The 23,325-nt window shown below is 36.3% G+C and overlaps 1 protein-coding gene across 1 annotated transcript; it reads right to left on the reverse strand.

Moving 5' to 3' along the window:
- Positions 1-3,851: 3,851 nt before the first annotated feature.
- On the reverse strand, positions 3,852-22,940 carry LOC139140075 (methylmalonyl-CoA mutase, mitochondrial-like). Its single transcript, XM_070709082.1, is given in 20 exon segments — positions 3,852-3,972; positions 6,075-6,163; positions 6,445-6,572; positions 7,969-8,109; positions 8,423-8,575; positions 9,106-9,180; positions 9,385-9,524; positions 10,870-10,972; positions 11,518-11,601; positions 12,027-12,203; positions 12,818-12,837; positions 12,840-13,028; positions 13,779-13,896; positions 14,569-14,703; positions 15,443-15,547; positions 15,864-15,942; positions 16,454-16,560; positions 17,382-17,513; positions 17,739-17,870; positions 22,783-22,940. Coding segments are annotated over 20 exon segments (2,241 nt in total). The 5' UTR covers positions 22,837-22,940; the 3' UTR covers positions 3,852-3,892.
- Between the last annotated feature and the right edge of the window lie 385 nt (positions 22,941-23,325).

Genomic DNA, 23,325 nt, shown 5'->3' on the forward strand with positions numbered 1-23,325 from the left:
CTTACCCACATGCTAGCCGTTCTGGCAAGGCTGGTTTTCCTAAAGGAGACATGCTGTGGTACACCGAGCTGGTCCACTACCATACTTACTTTCACTTCTAGCGGGATATCTGTGAATGAGAGAGTTCAGAATGGGATGCGGGTTAAAGTATTTTGACTCGTTTTATCGAAGGGTAATCGAGACGGAACACGCAATAAATTTTTAGACAATGCAAAATGTTAAAAACGTTTCCCGATTTTCTTGACAAGAAGCGGTGAGCTTTTCTTTCATTTTTTCAACAGCTGAATTTACCCGACACCGAAAAATGCCGGTGACTTTTCTTCCTAGCAAGGTATACATCTAAATGTAGATGAAATGGTGAAGCAACGAGCACACAATCACCGAAGCAATGAGAAAATTGCCTTGACGGGTTTTCTAAAAACATATAAAGGTATATAAGCGGCGATTCCAACAACAATTGTAAAAGCTTATATCGGATAACGTGACTAAAATTATTAAACGGCTACTATCTCGATGTTTACCTTGCGTTAGGTTGTTGGAGTTTGTGTCGGTTCCTTCAGGACTCAGTTTGCGCGCCATCTTGGAATTGTCGTTCTCGTCACTTGTCGAGTGATTGGTGACTTTTGAACTCCACCTATTCATTTCAGATCTGGATAGTCGTTCTGAACGAGTGTAACGTATCAAGTGGGTAAAATTCTACCGAGTTTTCTTTTCAAGTTATTTCGTCCATCATGGTGGTATAAAGGAAGCAGAAAGAAACAGCATGAATATTCTTTGAAACAACTTTGTTCCACAATCTCTCCAGTCGTTCCAAACCAAAACGGGTATTTGCGGCCCTTGTTCCATTGAGCGTTCTCAGAATTTTCGACCGGAATTTTTGCGTAAAAGGCATACGCTAACGCGTAAGTGCACCCGAGCGTACGCGTGTCCTTTCCGCATAAATGCGTGCACAGTAAAAATCACCATTGATACAGAAGGTACAGGAAGAGACTGCTTGCTGTAACCGTTGCTTTTAGCTGGTTTACTTTAATCTTTAGCAAAGATTCGCCCCAACAATCTTCACATCGCCAAATCACTTTTGATGAGCAACAATAGATGGGGACGTGTTGATTCACGATTCCTCAGACTGTTCTGGAAGCATACACATCTTCTGTAGACCATATAACATTTCTGCTTGTTCATGTATTTTCGACGTAAATAAGTCCGGATAACAGCTCAACTTTTTGGTACGGTTCATGGAAAAGTTAAGCTATACGTAAGATTAAGAGTTCTCAAATTTAACCAGCTTACACTTGACAAAGTTACAAAGGTAAACCGTGTCAAAAATTTCATAAAAATCACTAGTTTTAGCCATTGTCATGTATACCAGAGGCGCAAACACAAGACGATAGAGAGCCCGAATAAAAGTAGCTTGTATTTCAATAATTTATCTCGACAAGAAACACGTACAGTAAATTACAATTCCATCAAGATAGCGTTGAATGTTCGGCACACCTTTTCCTTCGCCGACAACACTGATCACGCGTTGGCGTACGTGCGCGGATCTTGCAATTATTTACAATCGTCAGCAATATCTTCAAATTAGTTAACTGTTTCCTGACCAGGTGCGCTTTCTCTTCCTTTCTTTCTATTCATATACAAAATCATACCTCAAAAGAATGCGTGTTAGGCCACAGAGGGCGCTGTTGTGCACGAATTTCGGCCAACAAGCAATATTCCAAAATAAAAGCCAATTATTTGGTGTAAATGGTTAATAAAGATCTTCTATAAAATCCATTATTCTCATAATGATTATCAAAATAAATCTTAGGATATGCAAGGCACCCACACAAATCTAACGTACGCTAGCTGGCGTACATTTTTGATTAACATTTACACAAATTCACTGCATACATACATACATATTCATAAACCTCACATTTGAAAACATACAATTCATGATGATAGCACTCATTTGGCATCTTGTGGTGATGTCATAAAAAAATACACAAAATGACTTTTTAACTTTTGAATGACAGTTTATTAAGTGTGGCAATACTTAAAGGGACACAAGTTTTTCAGTATTCTGCTTCCGAATATCAATTACAGTGTCTGGCCCTTCTTGTCAACACAGCTTGTATGTGTGTAGCGATCATTGTTTATTGTTTACAAATGAATTCTAGTCCGGACTTGAATGCAATTTTCAACAATAATTATGTAGATTATACTCATATAGGTTGTGTTGATATGCTAAATAGGGATTCAATGCAGAAATTGTAGGAAAACCACAAAGCAAAAGTTCTGAAAAAATAGCCAAAAGATACAGCTTATGGAGCTTTAACTATGAACACTAGCTGATGAACAGAAGCTAACTTGTAGATTTAAAAAGTCTGTATCAAATCATACAGGGTATACACACACACATTGCAGAGGACATTAAATGACGCTAATTACACAGACAACATGTTTCTTCATACACATCCATATATGAATGGAACAGCAGAGTTCTAATATAACGGAATATTACAATTTCTCTTTACAGCTTGTATTCACTCATTAAATGGGTGTTTGGTAACGATTTTCTGTCGCTATAGAATCTTATGGTCAAAATATCAAATATTGCAGCTTTGCTGCTCATAGCCTAAGTGACGACTCAGGTCACAATATACTATAATACACAAGGAATACACTGTTGTTTGTACTGTATTTTGGAAAGAGACTACCCATGACTGGGCATGGGAAGCATGATATCTCAATCTGCTGATCAAACTGGAGGGATGTGGTGTGATGGGACGTGACATGTTGGTGCATTCATGATGAATGTGATGCAGAATCTGTGGTGTTGTCTGCCGCAAAGTTAGCGTGGAAAACAAAGTGCCTGCTGAATCGGTCTACAGAATGTCAGTAGTGTTGGGTGGCGCACTTCAATTACATGTAAATATCACGTTTAATATGCTTCATTGACCAGGAGATTAGAGAGGTGTTGGGTGATCATCAATTTCATGTAAATATCATGTTTCATATGCTACACTGGCATTGAAAAATGAAGAGATTCTTCAAATACATGTAACCTTCACGTTGCATTGACTGTAATACTATATCTAGATATAGAGTAAGGAATAAATACTAAATGCAAAAAGACATGAAGGAAAGCAAAAATCTCACGCAGAGTAAATGCTACTCTATGACTTACATACTGTACAACTGTGTCTTTGAATGCAACAAATTCAGAAAAATTTGAAATTACTTCAGAAAAAGAAAATAACTCCACTCAAATCATCTGACAAATAGGAACATAATTGCAATTTACAACAAGAGAGGCACAACTATTAAACAAATGGGAAACATTGTTTTATCTGTTATGTATAAAGTTAAAGTTATCATTTGAGACAAATCTATCAAAATACAGAATTGATTGATGGCTACTTTCATTCTCAGAACTTAAAACTTCAGATTTAAAGCTAATAAGAACATTAATTTTGTTTATAACAAGGAAAAAGAAAACAAATGAATTACTTCTTGTTTCGGCTACTGGGAACATTATAGGCAAGGTTTTGGTCACATGGTGATTATTAGAGCTAATCAACACGAAGTGTGGCTGGCATCCTCAACATCAGCCAATTATGATATCAAAAAGAAAAGAAACTGTGTTGGAACATCAGATAAACACAGCTGATTATCTGAATTTTGTCGCTGTGAAATTGTGCACGAGACCAAAGACAAAGAATTGAATCACAGCAACATAGGACATGCATAAGGATTCCATCACTTGCAAGATATCTGTTGTGAGTTGATACTTCACTCCTTGAAGACAGTTCATCACGGATAATAACTGATTTCACACAAAGTCCATGGCTTATTTTGATTATTCGTTTGTCACACTGTACTGAGTGTCATCATTCACACTGCTGATTCACACTGCTGATGCTCTGGCCTTGATGCTGGTTTCAATATTATCAACTACCTGCATGGCTGCCTCGGGAATACGTGTACCTGATGGATGTGAAAAGAAACAGAGGGTCAACTACAGGACGAAATTCCAATTCTGGCTTTTGTGAGTGACACACAGATACTTCAAACAGTGAGCATAAAGGCATCAAGAAAACTGATGTTATTAAGCTATATGGCTACCTGAAAAATCTGCAAGAAGAAGGTGAATATCACCCATTCTTTTGTACACATACAGCATACAGGAGCTGAAAAATGTAAAATCTGTTATTTTGATCGACAGTTTTACCTAAACTACAAATTAAGTTGAGAAAGAAAATCCTGTAAGGCATTAACAAATATTGTGTGTTTCTGTTAACATGCTCTCAGAAAATAGCGTAGGTCGGTCAGTCAGGAGCTTTTTTTACTTTTTTATTTGAGTGGGACCAATAAAAAAAATTTGGCAAATTGTGCGTGACTTGAAAATGCAAAAGACCCAAGTCATTGACAATGACATAGTCCCCCTTGTAATTGGGACTTTGTCACTGGAAGTGACTAAAAAAGTTTGACAGATATAGGTATGCCATGCCCTGGCTTTTTAAATGTCAAAATTCAAATTATATGCAAGAAACTGGTCCAGGCAAGTCTGAGTAATGGCTCTTGACATAAAAAAGTCAGAATGCCAGATGTGAACCAAAAATGTCCTCATGTTCAGTAAAGAAGAGACTTCCTATAATTAGCTATTGATACTGCTAAAATTAAAACGCCCTTCTTGACTGGTAAATCTTTGTATGATCAACATCTGTATCAAGTGTCATCAAATTTAGTGCAGTCATTCAGAATATAGATCTCTCATTACAAACATTGTTCAGCCAATCTGGGGTGCCTCCCTAATCACAAAAGGTCATTAAATAAGTCAATAAATAATTTATCAACAGGATGTCACTATTCAATTTTACACTACTGGAAGATCAATATCTGATCCATGTTTCATAAAATTTGATGCAGGATTTCTGGACGTATCACACTAATAAGGAAAAGTCATTAAATATGCAAATTAGAAATTAATTAACATGATACTGATAAATGTCCTTATACACAATTAAAGCAAGATGAGCTCAACATCTATACAAATCATAGCTGAAGAAGTATTTCTTGACGTATCAGCCTAATTATGAAAATTCATTAAATATGCAATTAATTGACATGATATGATTAATGTCTTTGCATGCTACTACAACACTTTGATATCAACATCTGTACCGAGTTTCATCAAATTTGGTGCAATATTTTTGATCATAGCACACTAATTAGGAAAGTTCATTAAATATGCAAATTAGCAATTAATTAACATGATACTGGTAAATGTCCTTACACACAGTTAACTTAAAGCAAGATGAGCTAAACATCTATATCAAGTTTCAACAAATCTGAAGAAGTATTTCTTGACGTATCAGCCTAATTGTTAAAATTCATTAAATATGCAAATACGCAATTAATTTACACGATATGATTAATGTTTTTGCATGCTGCTACAACACTTTCAAATCAACATCTGTACCGAGTTTCATCAAATTTGGTGCAATATTTCTGGACATAGTACACTACTTAGGAAAGTTCATTAAATATGCAAATTAGCAATCAATTGACTCAATACTGACATTTGTCTTTATGTGCTATTAGAGCTATGTGTGACCATCATGTGTACAAAGTTTCGTCAAACTTGGTGCAATCTTTTAAGAAACAGAGCTCTTTTTCAAAAATCACTAATTATGCAAATTAGCACTAATTATGCATGCCACGCCTGAAACAATGGACGTGCATATGTATGCCATAGTATATTATCCTTGTACCAAGTTTGAAAGGACTTGGCTCAGATATGTCTGAGATATCTGCGTGGACGGACGGACGGACAGACGGACGGACGGAACCCAAACCATACGTCGCCTCGGACTTCGTCCAGGGGGACTAACAATGTAAGGGTTGGAGAGTTTTAGCAGTTAGGTTACATAACATGTTTTTGTATGTAGCCTAAAAAACTGCTGAATCCTAATTTCAAAAGAATTTCATCTAATGAAATAGAAACCTTGTTTGCAGAGGCACTATAATGCAGTACTTTTCACATCTTGATTCTTTATACCTCGCAAATCTGGCCATTATAATCTTACCTGGTCCAAAGATACTGGAAACGCCAACATTAAAAAGGAATTCGTAATCTTGAGGTGGAATAACTCCTCCACAAATCACAACAATGTCCCTGGCAATAGAAAGTAATACATGGTCTGAGGCTATCACAAAAGTACTACAGTATGATTTTAAAGATATCATTACTTCAATGCATTATGTGTACAGTCATTCAGAACAACAGCTTTTTTCATGACCCCTGCATGACCTCACATCTCAGTAATTTTGCTGGTATCTGATATTCAAATTCAACATTGAAAGAGGCAAGTGCAAGTGAGGCATATGCATATTGGGATCAATAAAACATAGAAATACTTGGTAGAAAACTTGGAAGTGATCTACATGTGGGCTTACCCTCTACCAAGCTCTTTCAAGGCTTGGATTAACTCTGGTACCAACGTCTTGTGTCCTGCAGCCTGGGTGCTGACACCGACAGTATGTACATCGGCATCAACTGCCTGCTGGGCTACTTCCATAGGGGTCTACATTGTCACATAGAGACAAAAACCAAAGATAAACATAGGGCCAAAGTCCCTGAAGCTACTATAGACATAGATACAAAATTAAGTATTTCCTGACTGTATGAAATTATCTCACTAAGGTCATCCTAGGGACCTGTAAACCAAATATTAAAGCTGTCTGACCAGCGGTTTTGAAAAAAACAAGCGACCCAACAGTCCACAGAGCTCTACTGTGTTATGTAGAGAATAACTTTTTGTGACACATGTATTGATGAAGAAGGTGGATATCTTTGATAGCTCATTTCAGGATGGCCTGACCAAAAATGGCAAAATTAGCTGCAAAAATACAAAATTGAAGATTTCATCATAATTTCAATATATTACATTAAGATAAAGCCTAGGAACCTGTATACCATATATCAAAGCTATTAGATGAGTACTTTTGAGAAACAAATATTTTGACAAAAAATGGCAAAAATTGACCCAAAAATACAAAAATTGAAGATTTCATCAAATTTCAATGTATCACACTAAGACAACCCCTAGCAACCTGTATACCAAATATCAAAGGCATCAGACAAGCAGTTTTGGAGAAACACATTTTTTGACCAAAAATGGCGAAAATTGCACCAAAAATACAAAATAGCAGATTTCATCATATATTCAATATATCATATTTAGTTCATCTGTAGAAACCTGTATACCAAATATCAAAGCTGTCAGACGAGCGGTTTTGATGAAATAAAGTTTTGACCAAATATGACAAAAAAATTCCTTAAAAATACAGATTTGCATATTTCATCACAATTTGAAGAAATCTAAGTTGGGTTATCCCTAGGGACCTGTATACCAAATAACAAAGCTGTCTGACCAGCGGTTATGAAGAAGAAGATTTTTTACCAAAAACACCTTTTTTGCCGCTAATTTGCATATTTTCAACAATATCAAAAAATTAAAAAAGTAGTTTCTCATAATCATATTTTTCATCTACACAACAAATATCAAATCAGTAAGTACTGCGGTTCTTAAGATATTTGAGTGGACGGACGCCTCACAAACGGACATATATACATACATACATACAGACTGACGCCGGATGGATACCCATCCCAATAGCTTCTATAGAATATAGTCTATAGTAGCTAAAAATGATCATAAGAAAGGCCAAAGAAGACCTGACTTGGCTCTGATAGTAGAGTGAACATATTCTGTTTAGGTCAAAGATTAAAATTTGACACTTTCCGCAAGAAGTTGAAGGATCAAAGCTCAACGTAATTATTTTTTGATAAGTGAAGAACTATTCATTAATGGATGATCTTGGGTGCATCAGGAATTCAGTAACTATCATACATGTTGTCAGAGACAATATCTGCACTCATTCACAAGGTGTCCGCAGCACCTGTGTGGCAAAACTAACCTGGAACAGAGGTCCAATGTCCACATCAAAGCCAATGTCTGCAAAACCAGTGGCAATGACCTTGGCACCACGGTCATGGCCGTCTTGACCCATCTTTGCTACTAGGATCCTGGGCCGACGACCTTCTTCTTCCATGAATGCCTAGAAATGTTAAGTAAATACCATCAGGTATGATGAGAGCATCAAGAAAAGATATTGTGCACAAAACAACTGATGCAATTTGCAAACTTTTTCTCAAATCAAAAATGTTGACTGTTGACCATTTCTTTTTTTCAAAAACCTCTTGAAAATAAAAAACAGGGGCAACATCCTGTCAATACTTACACAGACACTCCAAGTATAAAGTCAGCATAATTTTTTCTCAACTGCAGCTTCTGATGACAGTTTTAACTTGTGATCAACTCTGACCTAAATTTGTAATCTCAAGGATACAATTGCACTTCTTCCTACTCACCTCAACTTTTTTGGTAACTCTGGACAGTTCATCTGTTTCACCAAACTCACTCTTATAGACTCCAGAAGCCATTCTGTCAGTTGCTCTGTGTCTTCCGAACACCTTTTCCATGGCATCGGTGATCTCACCAACTGAACACCTTGCCCTTGCAGCCTAAATGAATAAATCAATCAAATACACTGCTTTCAAAGAGGTGGCATTTGTGTGCTTTTGACAGGTATTGACCAACAGATCTCTGGAGGGGGTCGTCAGATGGGACTTGGAACATTTTTCTCACCTTACAGGCAAGGTTTTGGTAGGGAGATTATGCATATTCTTTTTTTAGGAATCCCTCTAATTTTTTCAGTCATGTGAAAATCAGTGTCACCTTGTAAAATTTGGTACTAGAGAAAAATTTTACCTACAATTTACTGAGATTTGAAATTCAAAATGGCCACCATCCCTGTGTTAACCCTATGACGAAAAACTAAATTTTCAATTTTCACAAAAATAAGCCAGTAAAAACTTCTTTGATAAAATCGATGCCAGGTAAAATATCTTCCTTTAATTACTTTGACCACTGAGTACTCTTCTACCTGTTTTATGCCTTTGTGGTAAGAATTCCCAACACCAACTGAATTGCCCTTAAGGGATGAATAAAGTTGAATTGATTGATTGATTGATATCTGATGTGCAACACATACCTTGATAGACAGGTCCATAAGATTACCCTCACCAGTATCACAACACCTAGTGATTGCATTCAAAGCTTCCTCTGCCTGTCAACGACAGAAAAATATCACTGAAATTTGTAGTAAATGTTGCTTTCTCTATGCAAACATTTACAGTAGAATTTTAATTAAATGATATTCCTCTATAGGCTTTACAGTACATATTGCTCAATCTACAGACTTTTATATAAAAAATGCTCCTTTTTAATTTTTTATATGATATACTGGTAATACCTTTCTTTGTATACTCACAGCTTTAGGGTCTCTAGTTTGTCTGGTATTCTTCAATCTTTCGATTTGTTCTTCTCTAACCTTTGTGTTGTCAATGGTAAGAACTTCAACACCCTCCTCCTTGTCAAGCTTGTATTTGTTGACACCAACAATCACCTCTGTAATGACAGATTCATAGAGCTGAAGCAATGAGTAAACCTACCGGTACATTATATACTGTATAATCTATACTGGTTAAAATGCAAATCAGTTTCTTTGTTGATCTTGATCATTTTCCGTTATGAATACAAATTTCATTTCCCTTTCCTTTCCTAATGAACTACTCATTTGGAGATAGATATAAGACAATGTAAACTAACATATCTGATGTTGCTAAGTTTGGAAGGCTACTGATGCAGGTGATTATCTTACTAACAACAGGGATGTTTCAACATGTAGTCACAGAGCTCTCATTTATACACAAATGGTGACCCTTAGTCTGAGATTTTAGACAAAACTCTGAGCAAATAAGAACCAAGAAAGGTGACATTATGTGATTAACAATATTTACATCACATAACTGGCTCTGATGAAAGGCTACATAATGGACAAATTTGTCAAAACCTTACTCCACAACAAAATGTGCAAGGCCATATTAAGCAGTACATGACATACAATGAGCCCTTTAAAGCCGCACTTTTCAATCCCAGGTTCTCGCATTAGTGGAGTTCTCCTCCCAGTCAAATAGTTGGCCAGTATGATGTTTGATTTCTATTACATTAATTACACAAACTGATTTCAATCTTTTATCACCTTTGGTAATCTTGCCAATAGAGCTTATATAACCGTTTGATTGACGGTCGGTTCAAATTGCCAACGGTCATTAATTTTCCCCAGCACCACACTCGAATTTCCTTGAAAAATGTCTTCCAGTCACGTTAGAAATCGAATATAACCATGATAACCACAGGGTACGATCGGCAGCAGCTTCGTGCTGACCGCTTGGCAGTCTGTCAGCATTTTTGCAGTCGGAAAAAACTAAAATGTGGCATTTTCTGGAGCCGGTGCCCTCAAGTTGCCTGTTTGGTGTCCACTTACACAATGAACGCCACCATAGGTTGGTGCCCTTTAAAAGAGAGGCTCCGCCTTTAAGATAATTCACGCCTCATTATTGAAAGACTTAAAACTTTCACCCAAATTTTCCTCACAGAAACTTTAAAACACGGAAAACCATGCCAAATTTGGTAATGGGGAAACAAACTATCCAATTTTTACCAACAATTGAAATTCAAAATGGCTGCCATGCCTGTGTTTACTCAATGGGGAAAAACAAAATTTTCAATTTTCACAAAAGTAGTAAAGTCGGTTAAAACTTTATGTTTTCCATGAGCTTCAAAACGAGTCCACACAAGTGGTAGACCAAAAAATGTATCATAAACATTTGAGAGTCTGAATATCTGTCTCCAAGGCGCAATCTAACTTAAAATAAATGTTGTTGGTTGGTATAAGCTCACCTTGTTTAGAGTCATTCTTAGTCAATTCTTGCTTGTCTCCTGGCTGCGCACTCTTCTATCTTAAGTTTAGGCATTCCCTGAATTACAGCTTCTGCCATCCCTCCAAGTTCCTCCACCTAGCAAAAATGTTCATCAATACAACCATGGTACAAACATCAATTTTGCTGTTTAATGACTATGGTGACACTTTCACTTACAACAGTACAGCTGCCACAATGTTATTCAGCAATAACATACTTTGCATGGATACCCTTGGAATTTGAAGATTAGTTGGATATGATATTTCATATGTAATGAATTGGGTTTTTCTCTACTCTGGTAGCATCAAAGTAATACGGGATCGGTTGGAACCAGCCTGCCTTTTAAACTTTCAAGATTTTTGAATATTTTTCAGTGGAATGGAATTTCCTTGCGTCAGCCCTATACAGACAAATGTAAAGTGTGAAAATTTCTTGCATCAAAGAGAATCAGTTTGACTTAACGACAAACTGCTCTGAACACAAATCACCATGTTGAAATGAAATGAAAAGGATTAATTTCTGATCAATACCCTTATCTCATAATTTGAAGTGATAAAGAAAATTTTAAAAAGATTTACAGGTCATCACATTTTGAGTGATCTATGAGTATAGTATCACTTTATAAACTCTTCTCTTATTACCTCATCAATAATTTTTTTAGCTTCATAGCAAAGTTCATCTGTTAGGCATTCCATCATGTAGGAGCCGCCCCATGGATCTGCAATCTGAAAGTTAACAAAAAAAAGTGTTGAGGAAAGCTAAGGTAAGCATTTCTATGCAGTAGTACCCTGTTGTGTTGATATCCATGTCTGCTTCAAATGCCTATCTAAATGTTTTTACTATATTGCTGCTCTGCCATCCCTTTGTATCTGAGAATTGTACACCAAAGACAGTTAATCTCGTGTGAAATATTGCATTACCATTGTACCAACAGACAACTGCATTGGTGTGTATCCTTTATAAAAGACCACATGTGGAACTGTCGGATACAATGATCTCATATACTTTTCTACAAATGTGTGTTCAACAATACTGCACATCTTTTTTTCAACACTGTCGCAGATAACTGAGAGATCAGAAAAGATACAAAATACCCAATGCCTGCTATGCACAGACAGTCTTGGCAATTTTCAAAGCCAATATTCTTTACCTTTGTAATGCCACTCTCTTCTTGGATAATGATCTGCGTGTTCCTGGCAATTCTGGCACTCTTGACCGTTGGCAGACCGAGAGCCTCGTCGAATGAATTGGTGTGCAGTGACTGTGTTCCACCGAACACGGCTGCCATGGCTTCAATTGTTGTACGAATTACATTGTTGTATGGATCCTGTCAATTTAGATGGGTTTCACAGAAGTTTAGATGTTACCAAAACATCAAGCAAAACCTAAGCGAGGGTTTTGTGTGATGGATTAGCTATGTATTTTGCAGAAATGCTAAATTTTCCTCATAAGAATCCACTCTCTTAATTGCTCTCATGACCAAAGTTTCTCTTATAACATTGGTATGACAATATTGTGGTTTGTCAAACTTTGGAAAAATTCAAATGATACCTTGCCCTCCGTATGATTCAGGAGAGCTATGAACTGCATATCTACGCGCCACAACTGTAGTCTACAAAATAACTTATTATATCAATAACTTCACGTGATATGAAAACCTAAAAGCTCATCCCATGCCCCTACTTCCCATAAAGTGATCCAACTTGGGTCTAGAAACAGTAGGGATGTGACAAAATCTGTTAGTGAAAGGAAAATCAAGTAAATTCACACATATGGTTTCCATTCTTCAATGCACATGTCAATACTGATGCTGACCCTTTTAATTCGACCGGAATCTGAGATAATAAATCTAGGTAAAAATTGAATTTTTGAAATATATTTGATCATCACAAACTGTTTATTTACACTGGTAGATCACTCTTACATGTAACATGTACTTACTTGTTCAGTTAGTGACCAACAGAGGTCTGACTGTGACACCTCAGCAACATGGACTTGCCCTTCTTTGGACTGAATTTCTCCTTGATCAGGTGGGCCCACAGTCTTCTTGCAGCTCTCAGCTTGGCTATCTCCATGTATAAGTTCATACCAATGCCCCAGAAGAAGGACAACCTTGGGGCAAACGCATCGATATCCATACCTGCTTTGATACCTGGTTGAGAATTGAAATCAGTGTCTTTGATGAAAAGGTGTCCTGTGAATTCATACAAGCCACACTGAGTTCTGTAAAGCCTTTGTATTAAAGTAACTTGGCCATTGCACACAGACCAGTATGCAGATACAAACTGAAATATTGTGTACATTACAGAGCATTTATGAACAAGTTTATCATTCAATTCTGCCCGTTTACAATGTAGCTTTAAAATAATAAACATTAAATCCTAGTTTGTGATGTTTTGATTGATGTGATGTACCTCTTGCCCCAACTTTTTTGTAATTTAGAATATAAATTTGTATCATTTTCATCAAACAAGAGACTTGTGAAACTTCCTTGGGCAATTCTAATGAAACAATAACTTGAACAGGGAAGCAAAAATTGTTGTATTATGTAGAATGAAGAGCACAGCTTTATATCATTGTTTCATAAGAAGAATAAAATTACAAAATACGTAATGTGACACATTATGGTATATTAAGGGAGAAAAAATTCACAAGTATTTGTGGTATGAATAAATCATTCTGAAAACTGTGATCTAGGTGAACAAGATCCTTCTCTGATCAAGATCTGGACAATTTGAACATCAAACTTCTGAAAACACATGCAGCTTCTCTGAGCATTCCTATCAACAAAATTAGAGAACCACAAACTCTGGACTTCACAGCTAACTCAACTATTTGCAGGTGGTATTTACCAATACACGGTAATATTAAATGCTTGGACACCACAAAGGTTGCCTCTCACCTGTTCTGCAGTACTCTATACCATCAGCAATTGTGAATGCAAGTTCCAGGACAGCATCAGCACCTGCCTCTTGCATGTGATATCCAGATATGGAAATTGAATTGTACTTGGGCATGTGCTGTTGAAAAAGAAATAACCATTCAACAGAATATGCCCGAGGGACAGATATTCAGATTCTGAAATTTTTCCAAAACTTTTTCTGATTTACCGCTTGTGGGGGCTCATTTTAGGTTCTCAGAATAAATAAAATTTCACTGTCTTTGGAAAATCAGAGATTTATTTTTCTCCATAGATTTAACACAGGGATATCAGCCATTTTGAATTTCAAATACTGTATTGGTAAATGTTGGGTAATTTGTTTCTCTAGTTCAAAACTTTGCATGGTGACCCCTGAAAGTTTGAAAGAGGGTGGTCGAGAGTTTAAGTGAGGAAAGTTTGACCAAAGTTTAAATCTCTCATTTTCGAGGCACATACTGCCTTAACTAGAAACTTCAACATTTTTCACCAGATGCTATAATGATTTTGCTGTGTGTGAAGCAAAAATAAATTACTCTGAGCTTAGAAGACCAAGGTATGATAATATTGTGTTTATCCATATTTCTAGATTTCATTAATGCCTTCGCATAAAGCTGGTCAAGAATTACTTTTAGAGTTACTGAGAATTTGAAGATAATCTTATGTAATGTGGAATTTGGATTTGGCTAATCTGCGATAGTAAAAGTTTTTGCACTTTTTATGGAATTTTACAATATTTCTATACTCAAGATGAAATGTTTGAACTCTGACCTACCTTGGAAGTGTATGCAAATATGTCAGCAATGATCTTCATGGATGGGGTTGGTGGAAAGATGTACGTATTCCTCACCATGAATTCTTTGAGAATGTCATTTTGTATTGTGCCTGTCAACTGGTCTTGAGTGGCACCCTGAAAACCAACAGACATACAAGCATTGACTATTTTGTCAGTGGAAAAATCAATGCCATAACATTCCATAGATCATCTGCATGGCAAGGCTACAGAACATAAGGATCATGCTATAGCATATTACAATCAAATACTGCATTACTGTCAATTTGTATTTTATCAAAGGCAAACCGAGTGAGCCAAACAGACTACTATCACAAAAAAAATCTGAATGCAGTATTCAGGCATTTTAGAAAGACACTGTCACAACATCTATGTGTAAATTTAGAACAGCTGTCATCACCATTGCCACTGATTCTCTAATATATATAATGTGCATTTTTCTGATTATAAACTGAAAGATATGTGGCTTGAGGTTGATCCTGGCCTTCATGAAGGGAGTGTGATGAGCATCCTCAAGTGATGGATATCACCCTAGGGTAATGATTGCCCTCATTGAAGGGCAAGTGATGAGCTCCCTCAAGTGATGGATATCACTCCAGGTAATGATTGCCCTCATTGAAGGGCAAGTGATGAGCTCCCTCAAGTGATGGATATCACCTCAGGCCACTGCTTGCCCCTCACAGAAGGGAAATTGGCAAGCTCCCTCCATATTGCTCAAGGGTACTGCTTGCCCTCATTGAAGGGAAAGTGGCGAGCTCTAATTAAAAACTAGAATGATATGAGACACTACTATATTGGAATGACGATATGGCACATACCGGTATACAGCATAAAGCATTGAAAAGCTCAACTTCACCTGTTCCTCAGCAGCAACAATGTACATTGCCATGACCGGCAATACAGCACCATTCATTGTCATGGAAACAGACATCTTGTCTAGAGGAATTCCATCAAACAGCAGCTGCCAAACAGGGGGTGAAAATGGATCATATTAATGAGTAAATTTAAATTAATTTTCATAAAACTACTATATATTAATTAACCATTGGTGTTCTCCTGAACAAATTGATAATAATATATTAATTAAGATATTGGCAATATTTCCTTATTTATGATTTTCCTTATATCATGTGGGTAATTAAAGTACTTTTTCTCTTATGAGCTAAAGGTACAGAGATGACATATTATACAACATGCCAGGTAGCATGGCTATATTGGCCAGAGTAACTGATCTAAGCAAAAATTAGGAATCTGGGGAAAGTTAGATGCAGTCTCACCTTCATATCTTCAACACTATCTATTGCTACTCCAGCCATGCCCACATCACCATGGACACGAGGGTTATCAGAATCATACCTGTGAGAATGAAAGAGATGAAAGACTTGTTGTCAATGTAATTCCAAACTTTACACCAAGTCAACGCACATGTTTCTCTTCAAAAGAAAATACCAGACTTCAAAGCAATGTTTAGGTCTTGTTTTCTGTTTGCTAGACATAGAGAACTTGAGTGACAGAATAGCAACGCTCATGACAATATGTGGATATCAGGTTTTGCCAATGAAGAGAAAGAAAGATATCAAACTTCAGTATATGTCAATGCATTTTGAAGTCTATGACCACATACCTCTCTTCTAAAGAAAACACTAGGCTGCAAAAGCTACATCTGGGTTTTGTCTTATCACTGCCAACCAAGGAGAACTTGAGTACAGCCCATGAACATGTGTGGATATTAGGTTTTGATGTTTGCATATTGTTGTTCCTGTGACTAAATTACTCATATTGTTACTGTATTATCAAGGTGATGACTATCAAAATGATTTGGTTCTTTTTTTTCAACAACTTATGACAATGTCTACATTTGACTTACCCCCTATGTGTGGCAAGATCAAAGGCAACGCTAAGTCCCTGTTGGCCAGCTTTGATGTTGTCTCTGTAAAATTTGTTACTTTCTTCAACAGTACTGAATCCAGCATACTGAAATGGATTTGAATGACATTGTGAATGCATACAGTTATGATAAATGCACTTAAATTTGACAATATGCCTTGAAATGTATGAATAAAATTTACCGAGTTTCTTTAGTGACACAATGTTATTGAACATGCTGGTGTTATGAATACTACTATTACAGAAAGATGAAAAAAATTAGTGAATGGACATTTTAACTTTATTTCATGGCAATTCTGACAAATATGTAGAAGGGCCACTTACACTTAACCTTGGCACAACTTATCAAGTACCGATCTTATTTCGAAATTTCAAATATTTTTCACGAATTATCATCTATTTTTGAATTGACATGATTAGAAAGATAAACCTAGATCTGCAAATGTCTGAAAATATCTGAAATCAGTACTACACTGGTTATCACTTATCACTTACTACTCAACATCAAACAACAGAATAAATTTGTTTCTATGCAACACAGTTTCAAGATTAGCAGTGAGTCAACTTTTGTCAATTTGGTCTCTCACAAAGTCAAAAGCACTCCCCTTGACATAAGAATCTTTTGGATGTTATTAGTGACAGTATAGTTCTCAAGAAATTTCAAGAAATGTGTGTACTGACACACAGAATTGACCAATTTTAAGGATTTGAAGGTACAATGCTGAAGAGTCTACGAAGGATGAAGCAATGTATCAATTGCTCATCTGTAAAGTTTTCATTGAATAAGCCTGTACATAACTTAAATGATTAACTCTACATGAACTGACAGCATCAACATCTACAGAAAGCATGATCAAGGAATACGAAACTGAAAACGGATATGCAAAGTTTAGAGCTTTGATACATACTTGTCTGATGGTCCATGGTCTCTGGGTGTACATGGTAGGGTAGGGTCCCCTGGTGTAAGGGTATTTGCCAGGGAGTTCCTCTGGGTGACTGACTGTATCCTGTCTCGTGTACAGAGGTTTCAGGTCTATGCCCTGAAGAATTGGAGAAAGAACAACACCGATTGAAATTTGCTTGGCAGAGTAGTGTGTACTATATCATTAGAATCATTTATTGTACATTTTTCAGACACATGTATATTTTTATACATACCATATTCTTTTATTTTGCACAGAAGCTTCTACATGTATTTTAATTCTGTGTCATGCAGAATTATGCCTTCATGACGCTTCACGAACACTGAAAAAACCATGACTTACTTCTGGTGTATGCCATGTTAATTTCTCCACAGGATCTGCTCCTTTCAGCTGTTTCTTTGCAAGCTCTCTCCATTCCGGTTGGAGAGGTTCTCTGTGTATGTGTCTGTTGGTTGCGATACCTGGAGCAACAGTCTGCAAAGGAAGACAGTTACACAAGTCAATTGAGTAAAATAGTTCAGTGTTCTAGAATTGCTATATGAACTAAACTACAGTGGATCTTACCACAGTGTTGTCACTTTGTCTAAAATATCTATATTTGTGTATATTTTGTTCCCTTTGACCCATTATTTCCTGTCATATTTTACCTTTTCCTTTCCCTGTAGATAAGTCCACCCGCCCTTTTGAAAAGACTGGGAGTGTACCAGGTCTGTTGATGAAAGAGTTGAATAACGTCTAGCAGCAGTAAACATTTCAAGGCTTATTATCCAAATTGTAAACATTTGTATGATGCACATTCATAACAGTGATCATAGCTGATGCTATGTTGTGAATTACTGGAACATTTAGTCTATACAAATACACTGCATAGAGGGCTGATGCAGATGACAGGGTCTAAAACTTCCCTCGCCTGAGTGGTGCAAAGGATGTTTCTCTGATCAGAGTTATACACAAATATAAGTTTCAGAGTGTTACATGTTTTGCACAAAAATAAATTTCAGAATGTTACGTGTCATTATAGACTTTCTTTTTTAGGGTCTATGGTGTCACCTGTTGATCATATGTGCAAGTCAGCAGTTGTATAACTGTGGCATATCCTATAGTTGCAACCATGACTGGGCATTGGGATCTACCCTTTTTAACTGGGAAATACTCTGAAGGCTACCCTTCGATATGAGTTCAATTGAATCTGAACCATAGTTCTTGGACCTATGGTTAATGCATGAGTTGAAATGGTGCTAATCAAGGCAGTCCTGGAAAAGGGCTGAACTGTCTACAGTAAATAGAATCAAACACAGCAAAGGCACACTAGACCAAAAGGGGAATTCCTCCAAATCAATAGAAAAACTGAAAGAAGCACTACAATTAGTCTTAAAACTAAGAAAAACTACAATTAAAAATAAGATCTCCCAATCAGAAGAATTTCTCCCAATATGGAGAATACTTTTGATCGAAGGTTTCTGTGCAATTTTAACCAACATTTGAGAATTTTTGAAAAGTGACCAACCCTATACCGACATGTTGATTCACAATAAAATTTGAGTGGCTTTACCATTGTTCTGAAAAAATTCACCATTTTCTTTGCATACTTTCGAATTTACTCTATAATACTGGCAGTTATATCATATGAAACCTTGAAATCTAGTTTTTGTTGTTGTTGGTATTGTTATTTATGTTTATATTAGTCATGTTGTTGTTGTTGACCAATAAAATTCAGCGAACATATTATTGTGTTGTTGTTGTTGTTGTTGTTGTTGTTTCAAACGTAAGGGACATGTCCTAAGGGACGATTCAGATTACTTCCAGGGGGGGGGGGGGGTGGGGATTTTCAGGGGGGCCACCCATTTTTCCCACGAAATTTAGGGGGGCCAGACAAAAATACCACAATCTTTTAGGGGGGGCCAAGGAAAAAAAACATCAATTCAATATTTGCCCAGAATTTCTGATCTCTACAAAAGAGAACCATAGACGCTACCTGGGTGACAGATAAACTCAACATGTTTAGTTAAACTCCTTTAGCTGCCAAATTCGGTAATATTCACAGTGGTTTTGTTTTATGCATCTACTGCAGTATCTTGTTCTCCTCCCTGAAGCGTCATGAAATGTCCAGTATTTAGCATGTCAACACAAACCATACAGTGAACAGTCAGGGTTGTTTTTGTTGAAAAGAGATCTCGGATCAAGTCCAGACTAGAATTCATTTATCAACAATAACAATGGTCATTTATGTTCACACTGGTATGTTACTAAATACAGCATTGGGTGTTCTATGTAGTGATAGAATAACAAACAAATGCTGATACACAGAGATGAACATTGAACAAATGCTAAAAATTACAGCAAATGTCTTTTTAAGGTTGGGTTTACCTTGTAGCTTGTAAAGCAGTTGAAAGTTGTATGATAAAGAAGTGTTAATTTATGCAAATGTATGCAAATCACCCGATTTCTTGGCTTCTTTTGCCTCCCAATTTCAAAATTTCCAAAGAATTTAACTCCACTCCGGCTGGGTCAAATTTTCTGAAATTTCACATTATGTTTTTTACATGCTATATAACACAACGACTATCAATTGGTTTTGTTTGGCAATAAAGCTCTTACATTTTTAATAAGAGGCATTTAAATTTTGCTGATCATGATTTTAATCAATTATTAGTGTGTCAGTCTTTAAACCCCTACAATGTTAAAATGAGGATGGATAATGCCAAATAGAATAGTTGTTTTTTGCTACATATACTCTCCTTTCAAGTGAAATATTACATTTCAGAAAATACTGTCTAGTTTTTGACTTACATTAATTTTTATCATTAATACCAAAATTGAGATTTTTTACCCCAAATATACACCCTCTTCATCCTTTGAGTAAACTACTGCTACCATACTAAACTTTAGAGTCTCTGCTTGTTGAAAATATATGGTATGAGGGGGTTTCCTTGTCATCTTTGATGAGAAATATTGCTTTGAAAAAAACTGTATTGGCAACATACAGCTCCACCTTAATTCAAAACAAAACGACTTGCTACTCTGCCACTTCTTAAAGTAACATGGTCACGTTGGTTCTCTGGGATTTTGTCAGTGTCAGTGTCTGTGTAATTATCATATTCAGAACCAACACCATCATCATCACTCTCAATGACTCCATTGACAGAGGTTTCCAATTCAGAGTCACTGCTATCTGACTCTGACTCATCTGTGACATAAGTTGTTACAATATCTTTCCCTGACAGTTTTCTTAATTGAATGAAGGTTGTGCATGTATATGTGCGGTTATAATTTGAACTTTTTCAGCTTTAAATTTTTTTGTTTTGGTAATTTATGTTTATCAAGGTATTTTTTTAATTCTTTTACGTTTAAATTTTGAAGGTTCCCACTCAAGAGCAACTTTAACCAGTCATAGTCCTCGTATTTTTTATCCTCTCTTCTTTTCTGCTCCTTTTTTCTATGTTTCATTCTCATCAATTTTACCCTTTCTAAATTTTTTAAATGTTCTACATAACTTTTTACAGTGTTTACATCTACTATAAACTTTTGAAATAAATTATGGCCGTCTCATCTTCAAGTTGCTTTTCAGCGAATAGTTTTTTAATGTTTAAAATAAAAATATTATGTATTACTGTCAAAATATATGGTGATAAATTTACAAAAGGGTTGATTTTCCAATTATCCTGTATGGACATCCAGAAGATCATGTGGCACTGCATCAATGCTATGGTGTCGGATTGTTGAAATATTGTGTACACAAGAAATTTGCTGTAGTCCAAGAAGTGATCTCAGTGTGTATGAGGCTAGGAGAAATGTGGATAGGCTCACACATTGTGTATTGATGCTAATACTTTTGTGTCCCATTCATTCTGATATGTATAATCAAAGATTTCACAGTGGCGGCTGGCAGAAAAGGCAAAAAAACAAATTAACATGTATTGTTTCGTGTCATCTGAAAACATGTGCATCATGACTATTTTAAATTAAAGTTTGTTAAAAAAATTTGAAATATGAATGCTCTGTCAATTTTGAAAAATACTGCTGACAAAATGTGAACTTTGACTTACACAGGGTAATCTGCATTTTAATATGAACATTGGATTGTGAATGGAATGAGCAGAATAACATGTGAATTCATGTTCTGGATAAGGTGTTTTGTTCAAGAAATGTTCTAAAATATTCCTCAGCAATTGTTGCTTTCAGTGGCAGCTACTTGGTCTTATGACAACCAAATTAGAAAAAAGAGAAAATTAAAAAGAAGTTGGCTTTCACCAATTTTAATTCCTAATGTTTAAAACTTTCACCGTGAGTCTGCAAATATTCAGCATCATCAAATGAAAATGTATGCTGAACGTCTGCATGTACATGTACATCTCACTTTCCAGAAATATATGGATATCTGCAAATGATGTACCATTAAACTTCAAGATATATATCACTTTGCCAATTATCTGCTCCTCTGATTTTCTGTTCACTATTTCTAACTGTCATCTTTGCTTGTCTTTGTGTGCATCATATTTATCAGTGAGACATAACGAAAAACGTATTCATATTTAGTAATTAACTTTTCTTCAGAAATTTACAACCAGATATGTTTATTGCTACCCTTTCCAAAAGTGTGCCACTTGCAGTCCCTGCAAATCATTCTTTTTATAGTCACATAACCCTGAAATGATTTGTTATATCATCGATTATATGTCCACTACAGTTCCTGCAACTTGTTAGACTGAATATGTCTATAATGTATAAGCATCCATGTATATATTAGGGGGGCCATGGAAAAAAAACAGGAAAGATGAGGGGGGGGGCCATAGATTTTTTCTATAATTTACTAGGGGGGGCCGTGGAAAAAAATCACCCAGAAAATAGAAAATCCTCCACCCTCCCCCTGGAAGTAAATTCTGAATCGTCCCTAAGAAACACTACAATTAAGAACACTATCATTATTTGATCCTGTGCAACTCTCTTCAAACGTACACACTTCATATACTTGTGTAAGTATTGAAGAGAGTGTACGTTTGGACAGTTGCATAGGGTCAAATAAAAAAGTATTTCGAGCCCTGCATATACATAAAACATTTCTGAACTTCAAAAGAAGAAGCTGTACATTGAGCCATGGAGCTCCTTTTTTGCTCCATGATTGAGCCGAGCCAGGTTTACCAGGACGTGTGAATGTTTGACAGTTCGCTCTGTAAAACGTGAACGACCGTGAGCATTTACTGTTTGATGACTTTGAACGACGTGCAAATAGCGATGATGATGTCCAAATAATAGATATACATGCCCTCGGTTTTAGCGAGATCATTGACTTTGCTAACCACAACATCCACGGTCTGCCTGACATCATGAACCACACTACCATTTCCGGTCAAACTTACGACATATAGAATATTTTTCATTGCATTACCTTAGTGAACTGTTGCAGGAGTTCTCTCCTGACAAATGGTGCTGCTCGTAACATCTTCGAACTTTAAAACGTTGCACTCGAAGGTTTATTGCCTTTCACTTTGCTTTGACCTCTTCGTGCACTTACGTGAGAAGACGATCTTCTTAGGTACCTCTAAGTTAGTGGAAAATAATCGAAAAATAAGAAATGGGTGCGAATACGTGAAAGTTTCAGAATGTTCCAAACTGTAAGGTTATTCAAATAATTCTGTTAAGGTATTTTCTAGACGCCAAAATTAATAATCCGAGCTGTTATCACTCTACCATTAAAACATTTGTAAATAGTTGGTGACATTTAGAGTCCCCAGGTTCGTCAGAATCTAATACCTGGCATTTCACTATTCTACCGCTTGCGGGCGTCAAACAAACAGGTAAACGTAGCCATACCCGGGAGTCATATCTTTCTGGAACACAGACAAGGAGCCTCAGACACTGAGATACCCGAAACCAAAGTTTCACTTCGGGAATAATTTTAACTTTCATGAGACAAACCTGTTTATTAATA

Source organism: Ptychodera flava, chromosome 9 (assembly GCF_041260155.1).
Source record: "Ptychodera flava strain L36383 chromosome 9, AS_Pfla_20210202, whole genome shotgun sequence".
NCBI lineage: Eukaryota > Metazoa > Hemichordata > Enteropneusta > Ptychoderidae > Ptychodera > Ptychodera flava.